Source organism: Takifugu rubripes, chromosome 11 (genome assembly GCF_901000725.2).
Source record: "Takifugu rubripes chromosome 11, fTakRub1.2, whole genome shotgun sequence".
In the NCBI taxonomy this organism is placed as follows: domain Eukaryota; kingdom Metazoa; phylum Chordata; class Actinopteri; order Tetraodontiformes; family Tetraodontidae; genus Takifugu; species Takifugu rubripes.
The window spans coordinates 4326313-4344192 of record NC_042295.1 but is presented as its reverse complement, the minus strand read 5'-3'; the positions used below and the strand labels follow the sequence as shown (position 1 = coordinate 4344192).

Sequence of the window (17880 nt, the reverse complement as noted above, 5' to 3'; positions counted from 1 at the left end):
GAGTCAGACAGTGAATACAGTTTTCAGTTTTTTATTTAGGATAGTATTTCCCTTTCAGTTGAATCGTATTCTTCCACTTATCAATAACAGATCCCCCTTGTTACTATGCATGACAACAGAAAGAGTTGAACTTATGTTGGGATCAGGGTGACACTTTACACACACAGCTGAAAGCATGGAAGGAAGTTAAGTACATCAAGGTAAATACAAGCTCTTACTCCAGACCATCATAGACAGAACTGGATGTACTGAGACTTAAATTTCTTCATCAGAACCATCTACACACACAACCTACAGGAGTGTTTAAGGATGTAATCGTGCAGTCTGTAGAACACTGAAGGTTCCGCCAGCCTGTTTTCTGCCTCGTTTCTTTGTGCCGCCCATCGTCAGCGGAGGAGGAAACAAGTGAGCGGGCAGACAGGGGGGATGGGATCTCCATCTAAAAGTTTTCAATCCATCATGGTCACATCTGTACAAAGGGGAAATAAAGCAATGGTGACCGAGGGAAACATCACAACATCTGGCATACACGGACCTCAGCAGAGGAGGGGCAGTAGGGTACGGTTAAGGGTGAAGGGCCCTGGGAGTCGGTGGCCGTGATCCCGTCCTTGCACATACACAGATACAGTCTCACACAAGCACTGTACACGGCACAAGAGGTCACCTAAGTACAAGGAGCCGATGAAGGAGAGCTAACATCTAGGTGGATGGACTGGACAGCCCAGTAGAGGCTGAGAGGGTGTTAAAATTCTTATGTAGATCAGGTCATACTCTCACACACCGTCATTCACACGGTGACATACGTCGGTATGCATTTAAAACTCCATAAAGCTACACGCCTGTGCAGAATATACTATCATCACTTAGTGTTACTAACTATAGCCATTGAAATGGCAATATATGTTCAAATATTATATTTTTTCCCCCGGAATATACAATGATGAAATGCATCTTACAGACAAGACAATAAAAGCCGTTCACATGTTCAGTACATCAAAAGTAAGAGCTTCTCTATATTCATGTCTTCATGAGTGCAAAATCCAATGCTCCTCCACCTACTTCAAAGGCTCATGGCTGAGCTTCAACAAGTCCACTTCTTCATAAACCGACAAAAACATCACATCAGCACAAAGAAAGGACAAAAAAACAAAACAACTAAATAACAGTAGTCATAAATATGGAATGTGAAAAACAAACAAACTAATGTTTCAATTTATCTTCAGACAAAAGAAATGAGAGTCCCTGCAACGCCTTTTTCCTCTTGTAACAGAACAACAGAATAAAAAATAGCAGTGAAAACCAGAGTGGGCTGTCGCTTGCTTGTGGCCCCTGTTGTGTGTAGAAGACCATAGGAAGCTGGTGAGAAAGAGAAGGAGGATGATGGGATGGGAGGAAGGTGCTGGGTCCGGATGAGGGGGGTGGGGGTCGATCACATGCCGTAACCGAAGCTGGGCTGTGGCGGCTGGCCGTAGCCCGGTGCTGCTGTGTAGCCATAGCCGTACGGCTGCTGAGGAGGCACGGCCACGTTGGGCCCCGCTGTGAGCATGAGCTGTGGTGTTCCTGCAAACACAAACATCACAGAAGAGTCTCACAATCACTTTCCAGGTCTGCCTCCTCACATCCAAGGAGAGGGCACGCGTCATTTACCGGCCTAAAGCCTCTGTCTTTACCATAAACGATGGGCTGGGACTCAGTAGCCTGCTCCTCCTGTTTCCTCAGAGACTCTGAGGCTTCCAGTTTGTCCACCTGTAGGGGACAACAGCAGGGTCACGTCACTTGTGAGCTACACCCAGGCTGATGGGGCTCCAGAAGAGCAGGGGCCAGGTTTATAAAGACTGACCTCTGGGTTATGTCACTGGCTGACAGATGGGACCATTCCTGACAGACGAAGGTGAGTCAAGTCCAGATTTAAGTGAACGAGAAGGTTGCAGGACAGGTCCTGCTAGTATCTACACTAATGGCTACAGCACACGGACGCCCATGGCTGTGTGGACGGTCATGGGGATCAGGAAGAAGACAAACTTCTACTGGACAATAATGGTCCCACCATCCAGCCACCCGAAACTGCTCTATCATGTTGGACATGTAAACTATGTAGAGAACCAATCACCCACTGGTGGGTATGTTTTCACCTGCCGTCCTCTCTTCACATTTTCCGACATTTCTAAGCAAACAGATTTAAGGGTGCTGCAGCTAAAAATAAATAAATTTAAAAAAATAAATAAAATCAAGGCACCTGAAAATATTCACATCAAGTGGAAATTTAGAGTTTTTAATGACGTAAAAGTCACATCACACTTCTGACCTATGACGCAAACCAAATCAAGTTGCGACCAAAGAATTAATTTATTTCAGAGATGAAACAGATCACTGTTGGAATTGTAACGGTACTAGAATGTTAGAAACCTCCTGGTAACAATGTGCAGGGGACACAAAGTTATCTAGGAAATGGATTCAAAATCCAGACTGGATATTCCGGTCTGGCCACCAATCCGGATGGAGACATGAACATGAATTTCTTCTACCGGCACTGTAACATGTAGCAAACGAAGATGCAGGTGAAAACACAACCCCCGACAGTGTGTTGTTTCTGATCTTCATCTGGACATTACAGAATAAATACTCCGACACTACATTTGTAAAGAATGCTAATTGTAATGAGGTGAGAGCAAAATAACACCTCCGAGCACGTCTCCTGCACACGCATGCAGCAGACCTCAGACTTAACTTGCTTCACCTGGCTTTCAGTGCAGTTCAGGGGCAGATGACAGCAAATAAGACAGGACAGAAGTAAAAGTCCAGCAGGCAGCACCAAGCTTCAGCTGTCAGCCTGGGCCATATCACGCATGCATATTAAAAGGTGAACGCTTCCTCTCACTGTGGGTTTGGGTTCAGTTCTCTACATACGGTCTGCTTTGATGCTAGTCAGTCTGGTTAAACAGGCTGCATTTAGAAGAAAACAACTATTACACAAGAGAAGAGTGGAGACATGCTGAAGCAAATTGGTTTATTCTAGAAGATTGCATGAGAAAGAAAGAAAGAAAGACAGAGAAGGGACAATAGTGGAAGAGGAAGGGATGGTTGTGTACAGCCAGATCAAGGTTCCAAAAAGAGGCGCAGCCAACGTGCTGTCCAAGCTGCAGCCAGAGGAGAAGTTCATGCTCACAGCTGATAGAATCGAAACTGTTGACCAAATTTTACAGAAGACTCAGGACTGCCCCAGTCAGGAGAATAGGGCAGGCTGCCACTCGCTGGCTTTAGAGGAGGACTACCATGAAACCTGACCACAGCAGGTCAGGAAGCAGAGCGATGCGATCCTCAGAGGACTCTAACTATGTGGGGGTCATTCTTTTATTCATGGCCATTAAAAGCTTCATAGCAGCATCACAGAGAGGGGCAGAGGAGGCTTCTGATGAGCCCTAGTGGAGCTCTGAGACACTGCAAACACACTGTCATACAGGTACATAGTCCATAGCATAAAATATAGAGGAACGCAAACACTGCCTGGATCTACAGTTTGGAGAAGTTTATTATGTCCCAGCCTGGGATGCTTTTAAAGATGACTGATGATTGCTGCACTGGAATTGGGCCACTATAAACATTTGTTGTCTCTAAGATAAAGCATGATGATGTAATGGCTACGGCTACGATGCCATCACAGCTGCTGGGGGTCAATACGGGATCCGTTTTAGTCTGTAAATGTTGGACACCTGCCCTGGACATTTATACTCCCTGGACATTAATGCTCCCATGATAGATGTAAGTCTGAGCACCAGCTTTACATTTTTACCTGATCTTCACAGAAGCAGCACAACCTTTATGATGGACCTGACACCCATTACTCATGACTATAGGAAGCCAGTGGCCTTAAGGTCTGTAGCCCTTTTTTCCATCTTTCTACTTTGTTTCACATCATCTCTCGTGAATGTTCTTGGCAAACCACTCCTCTAACAAAGACAAAAGAACAAAAAACCCAGAGGTAAAAGTCTTGAATCAACACAGCAATTAAAAAGCTCTCTCTGCGTGGAAAGTTAACATTCATTTAATCAGACAAACAGTAACTGACACTTATGACACCCTAAAAGAGATGTTCGAGTCTATTTGCAGAGAAGTTGGGACCCCTGACAGCAACAGACCTCAGACCTCCACCTGTGGACACCATGTCCTCATGTTTGATGTCAGACAGGAAATCAGCTGTCTGCTCTGATTTTCTCCCCTCCTGCTACTTTGTGTATGCAGCAGTTTGTTGCCCAAGAGGAATGGGCACCACCAGCAAACCTATCTGAGCCCTGCAGGTGTTGGGAGCCACACTTTGGGCTCTAGAGGTGTTCTAATAGGTAGGTGCACTAATAGGTTATAGGTGCTCTAACAGAGACGTGGGGTTGCGGTCAGAAGCAGCAGAGTGGCGCAAGGAGGAAAGGAGTCATGCAACTTTGCTAGTTTAATCCTCCAAGCTACAGGGCAGGGGTGGGAGGGGGTTAAAAGTAATGATTAGAAAATGGATTCGACTTTCACCTTTTCTTTTATTGCATCAACCTGGAAAGGAAATTCAGAAAGGCAAATTGAGGAGGAAAAAACAAATGGAAAGTCTCTGATCACAGCAACTGACAGAGAGAAAAGAGCAAACGGGCATCTGATGCAGGGAAATAATGCCACTTTTGATACAAATGTAAACTTGAGATTTCATCTCTCTGACAGGTAGTAAATTTAAACAACATATAGAGCAGAACACCAGCGTAATATTCACTCTGTTATCTTGGGAAGATGTACAAACTATTAGGCTCATGATGGTGAAATAATCACCCACCACAAAGACCACTTTGGTTGTTATTTATCACAGATAAGGACAGAATTATTTTAATGGGCTAGTGTACCATCTGTTGTGAAAGGAAGTTGTTTAGACTGTGGTTTAACAGAGTTCAATGTATGATATCACAGCAGGTATGAATCTTGTCTGCAACACATTTGTATGGAAAAGCAGCCTGAGAGAATGGAAACCAAATCTCGTGACACCAGTGATGACATCTGACTGACAAGAGACAGGAAGATGAACACAGCTGGAGGAAAAGTACAACAGAATCAGGAGCTCTTTCTTTTTCATGAGAACAACTGCTCATGGCTGAAGAAGATTTGCATTTCAGCAGCACTGTCACTAAATAACCCCTTCAGACACAGAGACCATCTCCAGCCGACCTACCTTAGAGAGGTACTCCCTCATGACCTGGATGAAATACGGCATGGAGAAATCCATAATGTTGTGTCGCCAGGCGGTCTCCAGAACCACATCAGGCCGCAGCAGGTCATAGCAGGTGAACAGACAAGCTGCAAAACACTCCTTCTTATCTTCATTCAGGAACCAGGCCAGGAGCTCCTCAGCCAGCTCGATGTCTTTGGATTCAGATGCGTACTGCATGGCGTCCTAAGTGTGAAAAACAAAACTGGCTCAGTGTCGTGCCTGGCTGAGTGGACATTTGATAGTGAGAGCGTGTGGTTTCGTGGGCTCGAACCTTGTAGAGCTTGTCGTTTTTGCAGAGCTCGACACTCTGTTTCCAGCGGTTGTTACCCTTGAAAAGATAAGCTGCAATCCTTCTAAATTCTATCAGCTCATGTTTTTCCAGGCTCTGGGCCAGTGAGATGTTATCAAAGTTGTCATAAGCGTCGATGGAAGTGCGCAGTGCCTGATAAAAAGGGAAGCAAATCCAAATACAGCAACTGTAAGTGAACAAGTAACTGAAAACTCAACTGCAGGTCTTCAGGGATATTTATCTTACAGCATAGTCTTCTTCAATGATGAAGAGGTTGTTGAGCGCCTCATTTACAGATTTGTTGTTGTGATTCTGGACAGACCTCAGGTATGGTTTCACCAGAGGTAGCTGTTTCACCTGCACAGATGAGCGTATGGCCACTTTTAGGGCAAAAACAGCTAAACATTTCTAAATAATGCATCATTTTAAAATGAAATCCAGAAATGGACCTTGTTGAAGAAGGTGACAGCACGCGTGTGGTCCAGTCTGGGAGAAAGGACGATCAGCAGGTCGTTCAGTAACAAGGGTTTGAACTCCAGATAAAAGTGAACAGCCTTGTAGTAGAGCTCCACGTTGGCCACCTGTGGTAAAAAAAAACAAAATACACTGACTACTAATACTTTCTATTATTGCCATCCTCTGACCTTTTATTATAAGAACCTTTGTGACAATGTCTTTGAACTGGCCCTCCTTCCAGGCATTTGCGGGGTGGTTCATCATGGTGATGATGGCATTGTCGTACTCCTCATACTTGTCGTAAAGGAACACAAGCTCTCCCCACAGGTGAGCTTGCTCTGCGGCCCTGAGAACCTGAGACACGACGTTTCCTTCAGTGAACAGTTTCTTATCAAATTACTGAAAGCATCATCATCATCAGGCTTTTTCTGAAAGAATTGATTTGCTTCCAACAACATACCTTTGGAATGTTGACCCGAGACCAGAAGAGCTCCAGGTGCTCTCTCATCTTCTGAGGTTTAAATTTGGAGTAGAGGATGGCCAGCTCAGTAAACATGCCCATGTGGGCCCGCTCCAAGCCGAGAGCCGCCTCCAGCATGGTGATCAGCTCTTCAAAGTAAGCACGGTCCTGAAAGATGGAGACGGAGATAAAAACACTTCCTACACAATGAAGACATTTGACACACAACGGAAGACATGTCCATCTTGTAGACATCAGATTAATGAAATGTCCCCTGAAGCTCTGATATTTGGCTTTTCAAAAGACAATTACAGATTAGAGCTGGTGTTAAAACCAGTATAGCACCAGGGGAAATTACCTGGTAGTAGTTAATGAGTTCCTCCAGTTCGTCAGCGTGGACGACAATATGAAGACCACACATTTGTGCCAGGCGGAACTCCTTCCCATCTACACAGGCGAAACACACCTGAGAGGAAAGATGTTCATGTTTGTATGCTTATGGGGAAAACCAGCAGAATGCTCTCTCCAAATGAACGCTTCTACCTCTAAAACCCCAGAGTGTCACTGCTCACCTCCTTCCAGGTGCGCGTGCTGTTGGCCTTCCGAGCTCCATCCACAGCAGCCTGGTACTCTCCCAGGTGCACCAAGGTGGACGCCAGGCGGCCAAAGTTGGACACGTTGTTGTAAAGTAGTTTGGCTGCCTCGTACATCTTGTCATCATAACAACGGTCACCAACCTGTTGCCAGACAGAGACGAAGCAGCACCAATACGCATCAAGTGGGTGAAACAATATGAAAGTGTGTCTCCGGGCTTCAGAGGACTTACCTGCTGAATATGAGCATTGTTGGGCCCATTGATGAACTCTTCCAACTCAGCCAAGCGGTTGGTCTTTGCCAGGGCAAAAATCAATTCGGTTTCCACATATGACTCGCGGGCCTTCTTGCGGGCCATCATCAGGAACTTTACCAGGTCCTCCCAATTTCCTGCACATGACATTAAAGTCTAATTGGTGTTTTAAACTCAACGCTTGACTGATTAATGAATTCAGCAGCCAATTTGTGTCCATTGTAGGCACCAGAAGTGTCTTTAATCTTACCGCTCTGGGCTGCAGCCTGCCCCACCTCCATGTAAGCAGAGGGGTCATCAGCTTTGATGTAAGAATCAATGGCTTCTTTGACGAGACCCTTTTGAAGCTGAGCCTTTGCAAGCTGACTCCACACTGGTGGCTCATTGCAGCGTTCAGCAAACTCATAAGCTCTGTCCAGGTTACCGATGTGCTCAATCAGAACCTGAACACATGACCCGTCATTTAGGAGGATGGAATCACAGTGGAGGATAATGGGCAGAAGGCAGAGAAATAATGCACCAACCTGCACAGCAGAGGTGTTGACATCAAACTTCCTGAAAATAGCAAAGGCCTCCTCAAACAACTCATTGCTGATGGCAATGTTTGCAATGTCTGGGGCATCGTAGTTGTCCAGGCGGTTGATGTACTCCATAACACGGGTCCGATCAGCTTTTATAGCTGTCAGGATGAGCAGATTCTGGAGGTTTCTGGAACACAAACCAATACCAGTTTCTTCATAGGACATCTTCAAAGTTCCTGATAGCAAGAACGCTCATTCTGGAAATGTTAGGCCTTCCTCACCTGTGCTCACTGAAGACAGAGTTATCCAGAACAATCTTCTCCAGAAGCTCAATGAGCTCATTGGGAAGGTCAGCGGTCATGAAGGCCTTGACTGTGACCGACACTTCCTCAGGATCCTGCGTTTCAGACAAGGCTGTTTGAACAACCTGCCGAGAGAGAACAAAAACATGATGAGCTGCAGCTGATGTCTCCACATTGGTGGTGGGTATTCTGTTGTGAGTAGGATTATGTAGGGAAGCGTGTATATTTCTCCAGAATTGTCACTCAGCAGAAACCGTGGAGTCAATCCAATAACTCAATAACAGAAATCTCTGACAGTCAGGTGAACTATCTGGACATTGTGCTGCACTGCAAAACACATCCTGTTCGAAACACCACAAGGGCTTTTCCTTCTTTTCAAACACTATTTTACATTACAAGTAACAATATTTAACTGAACAAAATTAAACCACAGATGCGCTAACACCTGGCCACGGAGATGTAGTTAAATTCCTGTCACCTGGTCAATGAGGGGTCTTCTGTAGTTGTTGGTCTCCAACAGGACACTGGCCCACAGTTCGGGGTTCTTGCGACGAACAAGATAGCGGGACAGACTCTTAAACAGAGAGTTCTCGTTGCACACCTAAGACAAGGAAGTAGCAAAAATAAATGTCTAAAAAAGATCAAGAATGTTTCATAAATACAGAGTGAATTTACAGGAGGGGTTGTATTCTTACATGGATCAGCTCCTGGTCACACTGCCCTCTTTCATAAGCTACACAGGCCAGGTGGGGGTCCCGTTTCTCACAGTACTTGCCCACCACACGGCTGTCATAATAGGGGTTCTCCCTCAGGAAGCGTTCGGGGTTGTTGTTGCTGTCAATGTAGATCTTGGCAAGGGCGTTGTGGGTGGCAGGCTCTTCGCAGCCTTCATGAATGCGTGCCTCTAACCAGGGCAGCAACAGCTTCAGTCTGGAGAGAGAAAACCAGAAGGACTTTTAAAGGGAAAAACCTCTTTCCAAATTTGGGTCTTGCAATGTACACAAGTGCCCTCTGCTTACCGATTTCTTTTCTCCACTTCAGCTACTAGTTCATCTGTGGAGAACTGTCCTCTGACCACCAGGATAAGGTTTTTAATCACATCTTCAGCACAATCGACATCCAGCAGTCCTCCAATGACAACTGGTAGGCGGCTTGGGTTAACCTGGAGTTGTTCAATGACAGTTTTTGATATTTATTCACAACTTTCATGCAGGTTGATAGGTCTTTTTTTTTTCTTTTTTAAATGGATATTATATGTAGGAATATCTTAAAAGCTGCTTAAGGCTCTGAAGGAGTTGCATACCTTCTGCACGTAGATTTCAATGTATTTCTGCAGGCTGTTGCGGTACAGGTATAAGACCAGATCGTGGACAAAGTCAAAGCGGTCACAGACAATGATCAAAGGCAGCTGGTCAGTCAGTTTAGCTTCCTGAGGAGATAAATCCAAAGCATTTGCAGCTAAATACCTGCACGGCAGGTCTCAGGGCATCAGTGGCAGACACATAAGCCTCATTTAATGGAGGAACTCATTTGGAACATTTCTGACCTTGAGAAAATTCTTCACACGTTCAGGGTCGTAGCAGTTACTCTCTCTACAGATCCTCTCCACCTCCTTGATCTGGCCTGTCTTACAGGCAGCCTGAATGTATTTGAAGTGGACCTCTGCGTCCTGGCTGAAGTTCACAATAGAGCCCAAAAAGTAGAACAAACCTAATGTGCAAAAAGTAGAAATCAAAACCAGCATGAGACCTAATCAGAAGAATTTATTACAATCTGTGATCTTCTTACCCTCAAAGCTTTTGAAGGACTCAAACAGTTGTGTGAGAGACTGCGTAGTGAGCTGCTCGTGATACTTGGAGGCAACCTGAACACAGATCTGAAGGTTCTGGCGAATGTTTGCAGACAACATGGCCCTGAGACACTCCAGAGAGTCCTCCACTGAGAGGGAGCCAAAGAAATTCACCAACCACTGCAGGAAACAACAGACTATCAGCAACAGAAATATCTTCATGGCTTTCAAATGCCAATTGTAAGGACAAGGTCCATGCTGTACCTCTGGATTTAGCAGGTGTGTGTGCACCACAGCGCGCTTTATGTCATACAGGTCAGTGTAGTGCTCTAGCGCCCTCTGCAGGAGACCAGCCTTCTCACACAGCTGGGCCACGTGAGCTCGATCATAGTGGGTGAACATCTGATTGCCAAGGATGGCATCTGCAACCTGCAAGTAATGGCAGAGGACCAAATACATTTTCCACATGGTTTTCAAATGGAAAGCTTGTACCTGCAAATGCAGTTAGTTCAAAAAAACTGACCTGTGGTGCATGGACCAAATTCATTTCCAGCAGTCGTGTCTGCAGTGGTCCTTCCATAGGCCTGTTGTTCTTCAGTGCATCTAGTAAGAAGGACGTACACTGCTGGATCAGGTTGTACTCCATGAAGACGTCCACAATCTGAAGGTACAGGAAACGATTTTGTAAATATGTACACACACAGTGGCTTGATATTTAATCTAACAGAGCCCTCCTCAGCACTTGTCTTTATTATTACTTTATGTACATCTGCAGTAAGCTCAATAAGTACGTGGATTTAAACCAGCAGACTCAACAGAATTTATGGTAATAATTGTGATTTGAAGACATTGTAAATGTTATTTTAACCTGTGTAATGTCAGCAAGTGGCTCTTCATCCTGAACCAGCATCTGGGAGAACTGGAGACCCTGTTCTGGGTTGATGCGCATTACATTCCTCAGTAAGAAGATCCAGTCTGGAGTGTAGCCCACCTACAGAGACAACACATCGTGAAGCAGCCCTGTGTAAATCAGCCACCACTTGATCTGAATCACATAATTTATAAAACAATATTCTTTTAATTGTTAATGTTCCATCATTTTTGAGTGTGTTACATAATAAGAAATGAGCAAGGACCCTTTATGTTATGATTACACTTGAATTCAACTTGTAATCAACTTCTATGTGAGAAAAGACAATGAGGTGTTTATTCAAGGCTGAATACTAGTGGACTTTACGTCAGTAACTAAAACAGGAATCATCACGAACCTTCTTGGCATAGAGGACAATTTTCTGGAACTGTCCAGTTTCTGCAAAGCACTGAATGACCTTATTGGGGACGTTGGCTCTGAGGTAGACACTGAGGGCAAGAGTTGGATCGACAGACTTCACCAAATCTCCAAGCTCCTCAGAGCACTCCAGCTGCAAACACAGAGAAAACCAACGGTTCAGGTGTATAAGAGACGGGGAAATCATACTCGTATTCTCAGAAATACTGACAATAGTGAGCATCACTATGTATGGCAGAAAGAACTTTCCCAGGGTCCTCTTCACAATAATTTGACTTAGTTAAACTTGTAGAAAAGCTGTTCAACAGCTAGGAACACACCTTATCCTCTTTCAACCATTTTTCTAGCAGCTGCTTGCGACCTTGCTGGAGAACAGGCCTGCAAAGCTCCAAAGACTCAAACTTATTGAGTTGGCCCTGATCAAGTAAGATTCCAAAGTACTGGAGCAGAGGAGAGGTCTGGCCTGGCTGGGCCGGAACACTCTGGAAACGACGGATGGTGTCTGGGGTCCGCAGGATACCCTGCAAAAGACAGAAACACAATAAGGAGAGGAGTCCCGGTGCACATCTAAACCCTTTTAAATAAAGAAACACCTCTAGGTTTTCACTGTCACATCTAAGCTAAATAAAACAGCTTAGTATCAGCAGCCTGAGATTGTGTTGGTTCAGCAGTGAATGATGTCATCCGTCTGGTCCATATTACACATACCTTGGGCGCATTGGCTGCCACCTTAGCCGCCTCTGAATAATTCCCTGCTGCAAAGAGGGTGTTGAACTTGCGGGCAAACAGCTCCTCGGCACCAGCGAGATTGTTGCGGACGGCCATACGGAGAGCCAGGTCTGGGTTCTGCAGCACATTGGTGATGTAGGGAATGATGTTTTCCTCCTCCACACATACTGACAGCACCTGAAAATGCACAGTCAGCAGTTATTGGTTAGTTAGAAAAATCCTCCCTGTTGCAAATTAACTATTTATAATATGAGAGTAATATTACACAAGCAAAATTCTGTCATCAAAATGCCAAAAAAAAAAAAAACCCCACCAGATCCAGACTGTAAGAACAGTGCACTGAGTCTGAAAACATGTATACAACACTTGTGGCTTTTTTTTAAATTACAGGAGGGATTAACTTGTTGAGGTGTGTAGTGTTACAGTTAAACTGCTGAGCTGAATGTGGCAAACCTGTAGATAGAAGCTAAGATCAGGATTAGATGATATATTCTTGCCTAGACAAGATTAGACCCCATGTTGAGGATGCCACGTGTTGCCCGAAAGATACCTTACTGCTCAAGCTTCCCCGTTTATCTATTCCAATCGCTAGCTAACTGTTAGGACCCATCATGAAACCATTAGCTGTAAAGAAAATGAATATTAAAAGTGTTATACCTGTCCTTTCCTGTTGACTCCAATGATCCCAGCAGTGGGCTCGTGGGGCGCCGTGACAAAAATGGTCTCCCCACTGATTCTGTTCATGTAGATGCAGGTTCCAGTCTCCAAGTCATAGAGGTGGATGTAGCCATATTTAGTAATGAGGAAGACGACATCTTGTTTGGAACTGATCTACACAAACAAAGAGAGAAATCTGCTTCAAGCAGCCTCGCCCAGTAACCAGCGCGATACTCTAACCATTGTGATGGAACCAAGCATTACCTGCATGGCTACCGGGAAGTCATTCTGTGCTTCTGGGGGGAAGAAAACATCCACAGCTTTCTTTGGAAATGGTTGGTTCCCTGTTGGTGGAGTCCCGACTTCAATGATGTGCAGCTGAAATGAGCAAAATAAGAGTCAAACATACAGGGTCTCTGGAAATGTCTGGATGTGCTTTAGCTCTAACTCGTACTTTTCCTCCTGCCTGTCCTCGCACAGCAAAGCAGAACAGAGTTGACTCTTCGGTGTTGCCCTCCATCTTGAACTGTGCAAAGCCAGCGGCGTGTCCTTCGATGGGCTGTGACACCTTCCTGTCCACTGAATACAGCTGCATGGCTCCAACCACACGGTTTTGCTACAGAAAAAAAGTCCAAAAACAGGGAGAAATGGAGGAAAGGCCATAAACAGCTGAATTGGTGCTAGGCCTTGGTTCCCAGGGCTTCAGCAGTGAACAATGTGACTTCATAAGCATTTCACAAGGCTGCATTTGAGGAAGTACTCAACCTAAGCAACACCCATCATCAAATTGACACCCTCAACCTCCCCGATAAATACACCTGAAATTCAGCCGCTGTTCGTTTACCTGCGCAGAAATGCCAATGAGCAACAGCCACTTCTGCTTGGCGTCTGTGCGGTAGTTGATGATCTGACAGCCTGCCAGGCTGGAGTGACGGTCAAAGACTTTGATTGGTTGAGAGTCACCCTCCATGCTCCAATGGTAGACCGCGTTGTCTGTGACCAGGGCAACGGTGTTGAGAGAGATCCACTTCCAGAAGGTCACATCGTCTGTCATGGTGTGAGCCTTCATCTTGCTCTTCATCTCAATGTTGAAAATCTGCAGAGTCTTCGCGGCTGCAAACACGGACGGTCACAGTTAACAAGTCACACAGAGGAAGACACCCCACCACCCCCAGAATTACCCCAAAGAATAGATATCAGCAAACAGGACAAAATGAGTGTGTCCCCGCCTAACCTACACACACACACACCACAGACTGTGGGAGGAAACGGAACATTTGGGCAGACCAGACTGAACGCTGCAGAAGTGGCAGCATCAGGGGTTCAGCTTTAGTGACACCAAAGGACCAGAACAAAAGCCAGAACCAGCATCAAAACAAGAGGCAAGACCAACGAAAAGAACCAGACAGATGGTGGATCTGCATTCAGCCAGGTCTGAATTTTGCTGTCCATCAGTCACCTCCAAATGAAACCTAACCTTGACCCTGGTGGTGAGATCGCCAAACTGCGTTACTTTTACACTTTAGCACTAAAACAAAGTAATGGTGGGTTTATTTGGTCAGATTTCACAATTATTCATTTAAAAATTTAAACTTAATCTTGACTCTCAGAAACTTCTCAGCTTTTTAAATTTAAATTAGAACTATTGTCTCTGTGTCCTCAGCATTAAAAAGGCTGTTTATGGGTGGTGGATGGTCATGGGACATAAATACATAATTTCACTTCTCATATATGAAACCAAAACAACCAAACAGTTAAAAACAAAAACAGAACTTTTCTGGCCTAGTTTTGATGGCTGGAAGATTTACCTCCATAATATGATTTGAAGTTAATTAGGAATGAAACTCTGTAGACACTCCTGGAGCTCAGTGCAGTCAAAAATGATGATTTATGACCTGCTCCACCTATCAGCAAAATGAAGCTCCAGGCAGGAGACTACAGCTCTTAAGGGATTCGCATTAAAATTTAATCCCTAAAAAAGATGTGGATATTTGTGGTGGCCCTGAATGCAGATTAAAAAAAACAGAAAGAGACAAAAAACACAGATGTGATGAGGAGAAAGATGCATTCCTCTGCCCAGCTTTGATTGGAGGAAAGAGACTCCAACTTAAATATAAAAAGCCCCCAACAAACTGATTTTATGTGATCAGGCCCAATGACATCATACTAAAAGCCATATTTCAATGTAAATACAACAAAAATAACAAAACTGTCGGGTGGAGTGAAAGTCATGGAGAAATGCTTCAACGGTGTCATGTTTAGAGCTGGTCAGTAATTAGGAGATACACATGGTGGAGCCGTGTTAGTGTCCAAAATAAAGAAGGTTACATATAGAAAGTAGTTGTAACCATAGAAGGCCTAAGTCAGTACCCTGTCTGGGTTTTTTTTTTTTTTTTTTTTAAATGCTGAGGTGGACAGAAAGAGTCAGAGTTGTCTTTTTTAATCAATAATGACTACACGTGTCTACATGCTGTGACTCTTTACCATCCAAAAATGTGACTCCAACATTATCTGTTATATTAATATCAGCCATCAGGAGCTGTCAACTCCATCTCCAGTACTGACTGATTATCATTACATGCTGCAGTGTGTGTGTATGTGTGTGTGTGTGTGTGTGTGTGTGTGTGTGTGTGGCAATGAGGTAAAGTTACTGTTTTGAAAGTTCTCAATTCGACCTGATATCAGCTTTCTAACATTTCACATTCAGCTCTGCGCATTCATGCAGGTCGGTCATTTTTGAGAAAATGGTGGTTTTAATTGCACGTTTGTAAAGATTAATAACAGTATGTGTGTAGCGCAACATAAGCAGCAAAGAGAACACAAGGAAACAGGGGAGTCCTTCAGGCTGTCCTCATTTTGCTAGTCCCTGCTTGTCTTATCACTAAGCAGTAAATTCAAGCAGTCAGTAAATGTTCTATCAATTTAGTGCAAACATTTCAAGGCAGTGCAGACGGGATAACATTAACAACTCATGATATGTAAAATTCAACTCACCGTCTGGAAACATAAGAAAGCAGCACAGGAAATGAAAAAAAGAGCAAAAACAAGCAAAATAGACAAAGTATTCATGAAAGCATGGCATTTGACTATCACGTTGTCTACCACTATGTTTCCTGAAGTGATCAATCTTATAAATGTATTAGCTGCTCCACCTTTGATCCCTGAACTTAAGAGAAATGGGATGGACTACATATGAACATCAAAATGGATAGCAGACATCTACATAACTGACTGACAACACAAACAAACTTTACACTGAACTGTGCAAAAATTAAATGTTGAATTTAAGTGACTGTGTTTCTAGAAAGCTAGCTGCGGTCTGCGTGTTGCCTGGCGTACCTTTCAGGGCGATAACTTTGCTGGCTGGATTCATGATGGCGCTGTCTGCAGAGATGGGCCTGCGGATGGGGTTGTTGGGGTCGGCCATGTCGATGATGACAACTTGGGCCTGCTCGCCCACCTTCTCCCTCACGCAGATGAACTTGTCGGACTCCATGGTCAGCGTGCTGAATCCGATATTGGCTGGGTTGATTCCCAGGTTCTGGAGCTGAGATATTGGTTTAATTTGATAACAACACGCAGTGGATTTTTCACTTCAATCATCTACAACAACCGTTAGGAAATAACCAAATCCAACTTTATGATCAACGTTACTAACAAATACATGTTTTTGTGCTAATTGAGCTGATACCTGGTCATCAGAGGAGTTCTAAAACTTCAGAACACTGGTATTTTATTATGAAATTACCTTCAATAATTAAGAAAAGCCATACTTTCTCCCTTGACAGCACCGACCAGTGGCTGTAACACATGTCTAAGCTTTATTCCAAGACTTGTGTGTGGTTGCAGGAGATGTTGAATAAGAGAATTAAGCAGGAAATATCGCTCTTTGATTAACAAAGGTCACTCAAGGTGATCAAGTGTGTCCATCTAGTCTTGTCTGGCTGTTGTAGATTCAGTGACAGATATTTAATATCATGCGGTGGTAGCGTGCGCGTAGCAGCCGAGCTCAAATGAAAAGCACTAATCACGACTAATCCGTCAGCAGGTGCTGAAAGGTTGTGTGTGAAGGCAAATGTACATTTTTACAGGCTGTGGTTGGCTCGGTGACGCTTCCATGAGCGGGTTATCACACTGGAAACACCCTGTCGTGACGGCCCGAGATTACTGGAGATGGAGGATTGGCTCATGTTCAGGTTCCAGTCGCTCACAGGTCAGGTCGCTGCTAAACCTTTACTGGCTGTGATGACCCACAAAAGGCCACCATTTCAGTCAAATATGCTGGTCCTGTCGGCACCGCGAAGCGTCAATGACGCGGCGGCACCGCTCCGTTACAGCCGCGATGAAAACACCTAAAACGACTGTAGCCTCTCACACGACTGACAGCGCCCAAATTGGTCGACATGACATCTCAGCAGGCGCGTTTCACGCAGATTAATTATTACCCCTTCATCTTTACTGATAGCCAAGTTTGAGGCGACAGCATCGGGGAGCCGCTAGCTTTAGCTGCGTTGTAGCTACGGGCTAAACGGGGGATGGGAGGTCATTCATTCGCTGCAGATTCTGACGTTGGATACTAGCGGCGATAACTGTCAAGCCTTTTTCAACAACACGCTTAGAAAGCCCCGTTCTAAATGTAGTCACCCACATACCTGAAGGTGCTCCTGGAAACGTATGGGTAGGATCTGAGCCATGGTGCTAATCTTGATCTTCTCCGGAGTCCTGAAATTGTAGCCGCACAGCTAGCTAGCTAGGCAGTAGCACCGCGCTAGCTACGACCTCCTCACTGGATGTGTAGGTCGGAGCCAGACGGTGAAATTCCCAAAACACGACAGCAAAAATGAACAAACAACGCTCTTAATAGCGGCGCCTAGATGTGCTGCGACAGAAACGCTGAAACACCCCCCTTTCGTGAACGTTTAGGGCACTGCATCGGTGGTAACTGTGGCTACGGCTGATCTTCCGTCCAAAACCCGCAATGGCGGCGGAAACGAGTCAGAGCTTGAGACTCCGGAAGGATCCAGGGGGGACACGGACCGCTGCTGGCCACCGAAACTGCTCCTGTACAACCGATTTAAACACTTCACACAGGTGCTCATCACAGGGAAAATACCTGTTGATGTTCTGTCAGTTTCACTCAAATTATTGACCCATTAGAGAAATACAAGCGAACACCATTGAAACCAGTGGGTCAGAATTATATTAGCTGATCTACTGATGCTGTATAATCACCAAGTGTTTGCAGGACGCCCGAGAACGCTTGAATCCATGTATATTGTATTTTAAGGCAGACAGAATAGTTAAAG

At 44.8% G+C, this 17880-nt stretch overlaps 1 protein-coding gene across 4 annotated transcripts; it reads right to left on the bottom strand.

The window, feature by feature from the left end:
- Positions 1 to 15: 15 nt before the first annotated feature.
- Positions 16 to 17628, bottom strand: LOC101071667 (clathrin heavy chain 1-like). Of its 4 annotated transcripts, XM_029843551.1 has the most exons (34): positions 17227 to 17626; positions 15914 to 16121; positions 15569 to 15571; positions 13419 to 13687; positions 13029 to 13190; positions 12839 to 12952; positions 12575 to 12748; positions 11897 to 12094; positions 11509 to 11709; positions 11169 to 11321; positions 10769 to 10891; positions 10424 to 10561; positions 10165 to 10329; positions 9900 to 10080; positions 9658 to 9821; positions 9415 to 9540; positions 9131 to 9273; positions 8807 to 9041; positions 8590 to 8712; positions 8091 to 8236; positions 7813 to 7996; positions 7539 to 7731; positions 7268 to 7425; positions 7014 to 7178; positions 6800 to 6907; positions 6442 to 6609; positions 6186 to 6335; positions 5975 to 6106; positions 5772 to 5882; positions 5508 to 5678; positions 5198 to 5419; positions 4516 to 4536; positions 1671 to 1746; positions 16 to 1560 (listed from the first exon to the last, which is right to left on the bottom strand). In XM_029843551.1, the coding sequence occupies exons 1-34, from the start codon at positions 17266 to 17268 to the stop codon at positions 1430 to 1432; spliced, it is 5058 nt and encodes a 1685-aa protein (XP_029699411.1). In that variant the 5' UTR covers positions 17269 to 17626; the 3' UTR covers positions 16 to 1429. The 4 variants fall into 4 exon arrangements, with proteins under 4 accessions (XP_029699411.1, XP_029699412.1, XP_029699413.1 ...); XM_029843552.1 differs by lacking the exon at positions 15569 to 15571 and having other exon boundaries at positions 17227 to 17628; XM_029843553.1 differs by lacking the exon at positions 4516 to 4536 and having other exon boundaries at positions 17227 to 17621.
- Positions 17629 to 17880: the final 252 nt, after the last annotated feature.